At 36.3% G+C, this 12,531-nt stretch overlaps 1 protein-coding gene across 2 annotated transcripts; it reads right to left on the reverse strand.

Annotated features, from left to right (window-relative positions):
- Positions 1 to 1,461: 1,461 nt before the first annotated feature.
- Positions 1,462 to 10,467, reverse strand: LOC129682217 (E3 ubiquitin-protein ligase RNF138; the record flags this gene model as incomplete). 2 transcript variants are annotated; one of them, XM_055614462.1, is given in 4 exon segments in its annotated part: positions 1,462 to 3,599; positions 5,507 to 5,614; positions 8,222 to 8,333; positions 10,411 to 10,467. In XM_055614462.1, coding segments are annotated over 4 exon segments (346 nt in total), but the record flags the coding sequence as incomplete, so codon positions are not given.
- Positions 10,468 to 12,531: the final 2,064 nt, after the last annotated feature.

Below are 12,531 nucleotides of genomic sequence, written 5' to 3' on the forward strand. Positions count from 1 at the left end.
TTCTGATTACAGGCACAAGGCACACAACCTAGCTCAGAGAAGGATGGTTCCCAAAGAACTTCACAAACCCAAGAAAATACTGTGTTGGCCATATTGTGGCAGGTGTTGGCTCCACAGTAACACATGGCAGCCACAAAATAAGAATGTTTTAAAATGCATCTGAATTGTATATTTGGATGCGTTATAATCAATTCAGTCTTGTTGATTTGCGAGTCTATTTGTCAATCCTTAAAAATGATCTATAGAGTCCTGGGCCTGTACTTCAATGGTAGAGCCACCTAGTGTGAATTGCACTGCCTCAGTGACACAGCACGTGGATATGCTCCCGGGCTTAATCCCAAGGGACAAAAACTAAAAATTAAATTTTAGGCTGGGGAGACAGCTGAGTAAAAGCGCACTTCCCCTGAAAAGATGAGGATCTGAGTTTGAGTGCCCAAAACTCATGGAAAGCCACATGCCCTGAGGCTAGCCTGTAATCCCAGTAAGACAGGGGTGGGAAGCAGAATCCCCAGACGATAGCCTGGCATTTGCCATGGGACAGTGCTGTGCAACACTTTCCTGAGATTGAAACATTCCATCCTTCAGGTAAGCTCCTTAAGCAAGAAGGTAAGCAAACCAAAATAGCTGTAAAAAGTCCCTGAAAGCGACCAGATTCACTTTGCCTCTCCCACCCAGAGTGACCAATACAAGGAGAGAGTCCCTCTGAGACTACAGAACAGAGCAACAGACTAAAAACCCTCAAGAGAAAAGCTTCACAGACTGAGCCAGACCAGCTGCCTCCAAGAGGTTAAAGAAGTCATTTGGAAAGGATTCTCTCCAACCTGCTGAGACGCAGGCCATGCAGTGTGCTTCAAGTTCCCATCTTTGTGAGCGGTCACCCGTGCTAGCTAGAGTGGGCCTTAGAGATGCATCTGTCCTTGAGCCATCTGTGTAACTCCTCACCCTCATTCTTGTAAGTAACCCCAATAAAAGCCATTGGTTCAGCAAGTTGGGCTTTGGTAGTATCCGTGCTTTCATCTGTTGTGAGTTCCCTATCTGAGGTGAACAGACCTCCAGAGGAAAAACTTTGTCATGCAACGAAAGGTGAAGTTGTCCTATGACCTCCATATGCATGCCATGGGACTCACAGGCACATTTACACACAAAACACCCTGAGTACCATCTCCAAGCACCTCATTAGTAAACACAATTAAAAATCAGCTACTCAATATAACAGCAGAAAATCACTCATCTCATTCACAACAAAGAACTACAACATTCTAATGTTTTGCAGAGGTTTTAACACTGGAAATACATAAAAACCAAACTGTATACAGTTCAACCTAATGTACAGTAGTGTCAGCACTGATTGCTTGTCAACTTTCTCAAGTGCAAAACAACAGAAAATCTGCATGCTTTGGAGGGTCTTGTGAGACCTAAAACTATTTTGTCTAAGGACAAATTTTAATTAAGACACAAAAGTAGGAGAAAACCATTTTTAATTGAAAAATAAAGCAATACATCTCAAATAACACTGTATTTAACAACAAACTAAGTAGTAAGGAGAAATGCCTTTCCTAACTGGTACTGTAATGCATCAGCATATTGCTACAGCCTCTCTCCTTATCCTGACAGCTACAAACAAGACGACTTGGGGGCTTTTTCCCCTATGGATTAATTGTGAAGTCTATCCCTGTTCCTAATCCACTGACAAAAGGAGGAATTTAAAAGTTCTTTCCATAGTCAGATGTTTCCAGAAAAAAAGAAAAAAGGATAATTCTTATGAAAAAGCTATTAATATATTAATATTTAACTCATCCACAAGACTTCAAAACAGGATTTCAAAATGGCCTCCAGTATAAGTCTCCCTTTAAAGAAGTTTGCACATCCCAGGACTGTTGATGAACACATTGGCTAAATTAAACTATAAAAGTATCAAAGTTATTGCTTTAAACTGGAAGAACTATGGACAGAACTCTCCTTTTAAAGAGTTCATTATACAGACCCTAGAATTGCACTCCTGTATGTCCACTCAAAGTGCTAGAGAACATAGTAAACGTCACGCTCAAGAAACAACAAAAGCATTAAGATGTATGGCTTCCTGTGTGTTTGTATTATTGAACATAAAGTCATCACTGTTTAACTAAAAAGGGTTTTCACAAAACTGCACGTCCAAAATTAACATTTTTATTAAATCAAGTTAAAAAATGTTCATTGTAGAAAAGTCAACAAGGGTATTAAGAAAATTAAAATATACTTTTTACAATATATGTATATATTAGCAGCAAACTACTTCAGAGATTTTCTTTTGTGTTTAGTTATTTTAAAGAAAGCATTACAGTGTATGTTAGCATGGAATGTCAGGAATTCACTCTTCACCCTTTCCTCTGTGGCTTGGCCTCCTCTACAATACTTTATACCAAAAGATTAAGAACAAACTTGGTTTTGACTAAAAGGTAGTGAAACAGTAGCTGGTAAAATCTCTCTCACTACATCACCTATGCATTATTTTCAAGAATAGCAAATGAGCACCATGTAACAAATTGTTCAGGTATAATAACAGCCAGCTGTACCACTTAGTGCTTGGATTACTGTTTTAAAAATTTGGTAACATACAAAATTTTAATTAAACAAATGAGATAAATACTTCAATCCTATATTGCTTGTCCATTATTAAAACTCTTAATAGAAATTCTATACATAACCTGACAGACTCTAGGCAAAGATATATATGTGTATATATACATGCAAAAGTGTATGTACATATCCACATACATCTTCAACTTTGGATTTTTAAAAAACTAAGTATAATATATCATCACTGACTGAAAAGTTTCATCAGCTAGTGAGAAATGCTGACTACAAAGAACTGTCGTACAACTTATTTTAGGCTTACAAATTACTCAAGCTAGATTGAAATAAACTAACCACCAAAGAAAACTTTTTTCTTCTCTTGATATGCTCTAATAGCAAAAGAAGAACACTTGTACAATATGCTTTCAAAGTCAAAATTATTAAAGAAATCTCACTAGTCTTCAAAAATACTAAACATTATATAAATACAATTTTCTTATTGTTGAATTCCTCAGCTAGAATCTATACTTTACAAAATCCCTTTGGATGATCCCACTTAGCACTTCAAGTTTCCATTCTGCAGCTCTGACAAATGGCTCAGGTTTATTAGTTTTACAGGCGTCACATCTTTCAGAATTTGCTACTGTCATCTCTGTACTAAAGTAAATAGAAAGAACTGCATCAAATATCAAAAACAACTTAATGGAACATTCAGAATATGTAATACAAGAAAGAAAAGACAACAGAGATTCCGTTTTCACCACACAGGTGAAATACAACCTTTCCATGCTGTTAATATAATTGTCTAGAGAATGGAGTTAGGGTGGCCCACCTTTATTTTCAATTAAAAACCTAATACAGTAGACTGAATTATTATTTTTATTAATATGCACAGCAAATTACTGAAACGGTGACTTCATGTTGTCTTCTTAAAGATGGCACTTGAAGGTACAAAGATGCAGAGATGTCTATACACATCAGATGTTTACTTGAAAAGACTCTTCCACAGCAGTTTGATATTGGGTTTCTTCATCTAGCTGAAGATTCTTTAAAAAAAAAAAAAAAAGTAACATGTTAACAGGAAGATAATACTATCCAATTTTATCTAATAAATTATACATCTTCATATACATTTGCATACAAGGGAGTTTGATGTACAGTATGATTTAAAATGCAAGATTAAGCTGACCACCATGCTATGTGCCATATTCTCAACAACTCAGGAACCTGAGGCAGGAGGATAGCTTAAATCCAGTAGTTTGAAACCAGCGTGGACATAATGGGACCCCATCTCAAAAATTAATGTAACAAAATACAAAGTTTCAATACATGACACTTTAAGAAGTTCAGCTATAATTATTTAGTAACAGCTAATAACTGCTCTACTCAGAAGACAATTTATACTAACCAAAATAATAGTTAATTAAAACTAATAAAATGGTAAATTTATATAATTTCTAGAAAAGATTTCTCAAGTTTGAAGGAAAACTAATATTAAGAAAGGTAAGCATTTATTGAATTAACAGTTGAACAACAGCTTCTCTTTGTTTGTTTGTTTGTTTTTCCAGACAGGGTTTCTCTGTGTTTATCCCTGGGTGTCCTGGGTCTCACTTTGTAGACCAGGCTGGCCTCAAAATCACAGAGATCCACCTGCCTCTGCCTCCCAAGTGCTGGGATTACAGGTGTGTGCCACCACACCCGGCTTGAATAACAACTTAACCACAGCACTTATCTTTAAATTATAAAGTAACTCTTTATGACTAGGGGTTTAGTACCTTAGTGCAGACTGGCTGGTTAGAGTCCCTGAGACTAATCCTCAGCACTAAAACAAACCCAACAACAAAACAGCAACAACAAAAACCTTATTCTATCTTTAAAAAAACACTATTTGCTGTTAATTAATGTCAAATGTGTTAGCTTTAAAAGAAAGCAAGACTTCAACCTGACAATTGAAATACAGTTTTCTACAACAAGGTAAAACAAAGCGTTAAAATATGGCTGGAAAAAAATTGATTTTGCTCTTTAAAATATAGCCCTCCAGACACAGACACAGTAAGTGCTTTTTTTTTTTTTTAACATTTTTATTTATTGTTTTGCCTGTATGTCTGAAGAAGGCACCAGATCTCATTATAGATGGTTGTGAGCCACCATGTGATTGCTAGGAATTGAACTCAGGACCTCTGGAAGAGCAAACAGTGTTCTTAACCTCTCTCCAGAGCCAGCATCTACTCTTAAAATGGAAATTTAATAATATACAACTAGTTCCTAAAATTATTAAAGTAGCACATGTAAATTTTATGAACACTTAAAAAAATTATTCTGAAATAACAAACTAAAATTCTAAATTCCATAAAAATAAAAAGTATGCATGCCTGTGTTTACCTAAACAGGAAAACAAGCATCAGCTATTCTTTATTGGAATTAATCGCATATTAAATAAGACCTTAAATACACACAAGCTAAATTAAATTTAACTTTATAATTAATAAAGTGAAAATTATCATACATATGAAAAGTACAAATTGATCCATTTTGGTCTGAAAAGTAGAAATTGATCTCTGCTGTCCTTCCAGAGTAGACAACTAGGGCTCTGATGGATTCCTTTAGTTTGGTTTGTTATTGTGCCTCACATGCCAACAGCTTACTCTATATTTGGAACACATTCTCCCACACAGGTTGTACCAATTTAACTTTTCAAGCTGGTATAATTTCTCTTAATTCTAGATCATTTTTACTAAACCTTATCTTGTCATGAAGGTTTCCCAGTAATCATCTCTCTAACATAAACAATAAATTCAATTCCCAGAATTCCCACAAGCTTAACCATGTCACTACTAAAAACACAGCAACTTGCTCTTTGCCCAAGCAGTCTAAGATGTCACACCTTGCCTGAAAACTCAAATCCAGGTGAAAAGGTTAATTTAACTTTCTTAATCTTGAAGAACTCACTTACCACAAATTCTCCATAATCAAACTGATGTCTTTGATTTAGATGACTAACGAAATTTCTAGTAATCTGGCTAGGATCTCCCCAAGGAAGAGACACACAAATAGGACATGTCTATGAGAAACAGATTGTTTTAAATAGAAAAAATAATGAAACATTATATAATGATTGAGAGCATAAAAATACAAGCTCATGTTACTGAAAACATCAGGTATACTTTATTGTGCTTCACTTTGCTGCATTTCACAGATACATTTTTTTTTTTTTGGATTGAAAATTTGTGCCAACCTAGTGTCAAGCAAGTCTATTTGGCATCATCATTCCAACAGCTCAAATGATCATTTACACTGTTTAGCAAGGAAGCATTTAACTCAGATAACGTATATACTTTAAACATACTACTGTATACTTAACAGACACAGTATATACAGTCTAAGTAAAACTTTTATTATATTCACTGAAAATCAGAAAGGTATAATTTAATTCATAACAATTTTCTTTCCTTTTTTTTTTTTTTTTTTTTTTTTTTTTTTGCCTTTTTGAGACAGGGTCTCTTTAAAGTAGTCCTGGCTGTCCTGGAGCTTGCTGTGTAGACCAAGCTGGCCTCAAGCTCACTGAGATCCTCCTGCCTCTGCCTCCCAAGTGCTGGGATGGAAGGTGTTTGCCGCCATGCTTGGCCCTCACATCAATATTTGCTTTAATACTATGATCTGGACCCAAACCTATAGTGTGTCTAAGGTATGACTGAAAACAAAAAGCAATGGATTGGTATACAGAGATTGAGACAGGGTCTGACTTTGTAGCCCAGTCTGGCCTTGAACTTGTGATTCTTCTGCCTCCCAAGACCTGGGAATGCGAACATGTGCCACCATGCACAGCTCTAAAAGCCAAATTCCATGACTATATCATTTACCAAGCAAATTACCACATAAATAACACTAATATAATATATTAAAGGAGACCATGAATATTCTATTTTTTCTTTCTTTCTTTTTTTTTTTTTTTGTTTTGTTTTGTTTTGTTTTTCAAGACAGGGTTTCTCTGTATAGCCTTGGCTATTTTGAACTCACTTTGTAGACCAGGCTGGCCTTGAACTGAGATCTGCCTACCTCTGCCTCCCTGAGTGCTGGGATTACAGGCGTATGCCAACATACCCAGTTAGCATTCTACTTAAATATATACTTATACAACTGTTTAAACAGAAACACCACATGGCAAACTGTCCTAATATCAATGTAATGACAGTTTTCATTGACTACTAAGAACATGTGCAATATATAATATCATGTGATCTAATTAGTAGCCATTATAGAATTATTAGGTTGATTTAATTTACATGTAAAATGAAAATGGAGTTATAAAGTTTAAACCATCAAAGTTTTAATGAAGTACATTTTAAAAAATAACTAGATGACACAATTAAATGACATAAAAAAAACTTTAATAAGCAACAATACAGAGGTATGCGGAAAAGAGTACAAATTACAGAATTCAATGTACAACTAAGCATGAAGTTTTAAGTAGAAATATTTACCACACACCTCTTTGGTGCTGTATCTGTTTATTTAACCCCTTCCCTTCTAATGAATGGTTGCAGGAATTGACAGAAATCCTCAATAGTTACTCATGTACTTTTTTCACACATTGTTCTACCATATTTGCTAAAAACAGGAATGGCTGGAAATGCTATTAAATACATTTTACTCTTTATTTTTGAAGAGAATGATTGTAGTAGCACAAACCTGTAGTCCCTAGTCCTATTGTAGACTGGTCTACATTACCTTTACCTCACAATAATCATGTTCTTTTATATGAGGCAATAAAATTTTCAATGTCTCATTTTGTACCATAGTCATTGGCCATTAGCAAAAATATACTGTATTAATAACATAAATCTAGTTCAATATCTCCTCTTCCATCCTCTAAAGTTAAAAATCACTTATCTATGAAATATATACTCAAAATGAGTTTTCTTTGGGGACCATTAACACATGTTGGAACCCTATAGTTACATAAATTTACCCTAAAATTTATATCAAAAAGACAAATACGCATCAAAACAAAAACAGCATGATCCTTCCCCTTGCTTTACACATTCATATGAAAAAAATCTTCAAAGATACAACTTAAAAATATCTACTAGTTTTACTCTTTAGTTTTTCAGACAAAGTCTCACCGTATAGTTCTGAAACTGTCAGGATAAGGATGGTATTAAACTCAGAGATCCAACTACCTCTGTCTCCTCAGTGCTAGGATTAAATGCATGTGCCACCATGGCTACTTCAGCTTTATAAATATATACATACATACATATACACATACATAGATGTATACATATGTGTGTATATATACATACATAAATATAGTATATATACATATATTATATATATGATCTTCTGCAGCAGCTTTACATAACTGGATCCAGTCCTCTGCATCCAGCTAAATAAAGAACCCAATAGAATTAGGCTCTGCCACTACAAAGCAATGATCCCTAGTTCACCATTAAGTCTTTCCTAGACTAGTCTACATTACCCTCACAATAACTGATTGCATGAGATCAAATTTTAAATATCTCATTTGCATTATAACCACGAATCATTAGCAAAAATGATATTAGTCATTTAAATCCAAATTTAAATAAACTTTCCTTTATATACATGAAGAGAAATGCATGGAACCACATGCTTTAAACAAAAGATTCTCTTGAATATATGTACTTACCACAGGAACTATCTGAAATAGGTGGTTACTATTACAGTGATCCAATAAACGCTGTCTGGTGAAATTTGATTCTTGACATAAGGGACACTTAAAGGTGGGATGCCCAGAAGAACTACAAAGCAATTCAAATGAGACATACTGAAATTCAAAACCATCATCAGCAACAGTGCTCCTGTTTGACACACTGTTGTATATTCACTGTTATGTTCTAAACAATCATAGTTATGAGATTATTCAACAAATGATTCAGAGTAGAACTTCTCTTACAGTCTAATTTTATACAATACTAGTGTTTATCATTTCAGTCCATTTTTTCCTAGCCCCAAGGGGAAAAAAGCTAGGTATGATAGTCCATGCTTATAATTCTCAGTACTCAGAGGCTGAAGCACAAAGATCAGCCTCGCCTATCTAATGAGGTCTACCTCCAAATAAACAAACTACTACTACTACTAACAAAATACAGAGCCATGTATCATTCATGCGATCCCATGTCACTATGTCCATTCAAGTTTCTAACTGTCCTATATTTTATCACATTTTAGAAATGAATTTAAAACTTTACAGACCAATGAGACAGCCCAACAAGTAAAGGCACAAGAAGTGATTCGACCTGAACAAGTGCACAGTGGAATGTGCTTCACTCCCCTCCTCAAAGCACACAAAATAGTGAAGTTTTAAAAAGATGTCCATCAAATTCTAACTTAAGTCTACCCCAATTTAAGAATCTAACATAGGGGCTGGAGAGATGGCTCAGAGGTTAAAAGCACTGTCTGCTCTTCCAGAGGTCCTGAGTTCAATTCCTAGCAACCACATGGTGGCTCACAACCATCTATAATAAGATCTGGTGTCCTCTTCTGTCATGCAGATATACATGCAAAATAGAGCACTCATATGTAAAATAAAGAAATAAATCTTTAAAAAAAAAAAGAATCTAACACAGAATTCACTCAAAAAGCAAAAAGACACTAATAGCAAGAATGCAGTAGTTTTGAATAACAATGACCCCAAAGGCTCACATGTTTGAATACTTGGTACACATTTGTTCAAACTGTTTGGAAAGTATTAGCAAGCGTGGCCTTGTTGGAAGTGTGCCACTGGGCACACCATTTTCAGTATTCCTTTTTTCTGCTTCCCCCTTGTGTGCCAAGATGAAAGAGGCTCTAGCTGCCTTATTCCTCCAAATAGACTCTAATCTTCTAGAAATGTAAGTCTCAAATAAGCTCTATCTTCTGTAAATTACATTTGTCATGGTGTTTTATCATAACAATAGAAACCCTAACACAAAGTACTTCAAAAACAATCTATAAGTAAAGCATCATTGGATTTAGTACTGCTGCATCAAGCAAGAGACAGTTCAATATTGACACCTTTGTCTGAATCATGCTTGGAAGAGATCTGACTAGGAAAATAGATAAGCTCTTATGTTCTTGAAAGAAACAACTTCTAGCACTACAGTTAGTGACTTAACTGAATAAAATGTTTGTTTTAAAAATACAGTAACTAGGCTGGACAGATGGCTCGGCAGCTAGGAGGACTTGCTACCTAGTCTGACAACCTGAGTTCAGTCCCCAGGATCAACATGGTGGAAGGAGAAAACCAACTCCTACAAGCTGTCCAACAGACATCTATATGTGTAATGTGGCACTCATGTATGTACATGCTGACACACATACACACAAAATCACAAAATGAATCAAAAAAATTTTAAATAAAAATCTAATAACTGGGCTGGAGAGATGGCTCAGTGGTTAAGAGCACTGTCTGCTCTTCCAAAGGTCATGAGTTCAATTCCCGGCAACCACACGGTGGCTCACAACCATCTATAATGTAAACTGATTACCTCTTCTGGCAGGTGCAAATGCAGCTAGAACACTCATATACATAAAATAAATAAAATTTAAAAAAATCTAATAACTAATCTATTGTTAAAACCTACATGCCCATATCTCCAAGCTCTGAAGGCTTGGGCAAGAGGATCACAGGTTTACAGGCAGCCAAAGCTATACAACAAAATCCTGTCTCATGGAAAAGAAAAATCTATCATGATTCAGGGATATACCATAATGGTACAGTGACTGCTCAATGAATGCATGCTCAACCACTGAGTTAAATTCTTACACCACAAATAATAATCATCTGCTATATTATTCAACAATATTATTTATAAAGTAGAATTTTTAAAAATTTACCTTGTATTCTCTTGATAAGTTTCTGTGTTATCAGATGTAGATGTTTCACTCCTATTACTTAAGCACAGAGGGGAAATAATTAATACTCCACACAATAAAACACATCAAGGCCTCATTAACTATAAACTGTTTAATCAAGATGGACAGCCTGAACTTCAGGGGCTGGAGAGATGGCTCACCAGTTAATAACACCCAGGTTCAGTTCCCAGCACACAAGCATATTTAACTCCAGTTTCAGAAGATCTGACATCTCCTTTTCGATGTCAACATAACACCGGGCACACGTCTGCCTCACATGCAGGAAAAACACTTATACATTAAAGAAAAAAGTTTGAACTTGAAATACTAAATATTCTTGGCACTGCTTTCTTTCTTTTTTAAAAAAATGACATATTTATTATGTATACAGTGTTCTGCCTGCAGGTGTACCTGCACACTAGAATAGGGCACCAGATCTCATGGTTGTGAGGCACCATGTGGTTGCTGGGAATTGAACTCAGGACCTCTGAAAGAGCAAGCAGTACTCTTAACCTCTGAACCATCTCTCTAGCCTCTACTGCTTTCTAAATCAAGTAAGACTGCTTAAGTTCTTATTCACTCATGCCTTTTAAGACAGATGATTACTGGAAAAGATCATCCTGAGTGAGGTATCCCAGAAGTAGAAAGACACACAGGGTATATATTCACTCATAAGTGGATATTAGACATATAATATAGGATAATCATACTAAGATCTGTACACCTAAAGAAACTAATCAAGAAGGAGGACTCTGGCTAAGACGTTCAATCCCCATTCAGAAAGGCAAAGAGGATGGACATCAGAAGAGGGAGAAAACAGAGAATAGGACAAGAGCCCACCACAGAGGGCCTCTGAAAGGCTCTACTGCAGGGTATCAGAGAAGATGCTGAGACTTATAGCCAAACTTTGGGCAGAGTTCAGGGAATCTTATGAAAGAAGAGGGAGACAGGAAAACCTGGAGGGGACAGGAGCTCCACAAGAAGAGCAATAAACCAAAAAATTCTGGGCACAAGGGTCTTTTCTGACACTGATACTCCAACCAAGGACCATTGATGGAGATAACCTAGAACCCCTGCACAGATATAGCCCATAATAGTTCAGTGTCCAAGTGGGTTTCATAGTAATAGGAACAGGGACTGTCTCTGACATGAACTGATTGGCCTGCTCTTTGATCACCTCCCCCTGAGAGGGAAGCAGCCATGCCAGGCCATAGAGGAAGACAATGCAGCCACTCCTGATGAGACCTGATAGCCTAGGATCAGAAGGAAGAGAAGGGAAACCTCCCCTTATCAGTGGACTTGGGGAGGGACATGGGTGGAAAGGGAGAAGGGAGGGTAGAACTGGGAGGGGAGGAGGAAGAGAGCTACAGTGGGGATACAAAGTGAATACACTGTAATTAGTTGAAATTAAAAAAATCACCTAAAAAAAAAAAAAGACAGATGATTACAGCAGGGCATAGTGGCACACGCATATAATCACACCACTTCATAAGGCAGGAAGATCATGGGTTAGAGGGCAGCCTAGACTATGTAACAAAAAACAAAGAAACAAACAAACAGCCATGCATGGTGACACACACCTTTACTCCCAGCATTTGGGAGGCAGAGACAGAGACAAGTGCACTTCTGTGAGTTTTAGGCTATCATGGGCTAGCCACTACTTAGTATCTCAAACAAACAAACACATAAACACACACACACACACACACACACACACACACACAAAATATAATCTTTTACAATGCTCAGGTACAAAAGTATAAATTAGAGAACACAGAATTTTAGTTACATAAAATCCCTTAGTGATGTTCTTTTGGGGGCAATGAGGCAAAGTGAGGGCCTAGAAATGTTGTGCAGGCTGGCTTCAAACTTCTGATTCTTCTGCTTTATCTGCCCAAGTGCTGGCATTATTAGATATGTGCTATTACACTTGGCTGTAGGCTTGATTTTTCAAAAAACCTACTCTACTTAGGGCTCTTGGCCCTTGCTAATTATCTTTAATGTGTAGGGTGTTTTGCCTGCATGTAAATCTATGCAGTGTATACATGCAGTGCCTGCAGAGGCCAAGAAAGGGTGTGGTATCCTCTGTATATGAAGTTACAA

Source organism: Psammomys obesus, unplaced genomic scaffold, assembly GCF_907164565.1.
Source record: "Psammomys obesus unplaced genomic scaffold, mPsaObe1.curated_primary_1811, whole genome shotgun sequence".
In the NCBI taxonomy this organism is placed as follows: domain Eukaryota; kingdom Metazoa; phylum Chordata; class Mammalia; order Rodentia; family Muridae; genus Psammomys; species Psammomys obesus.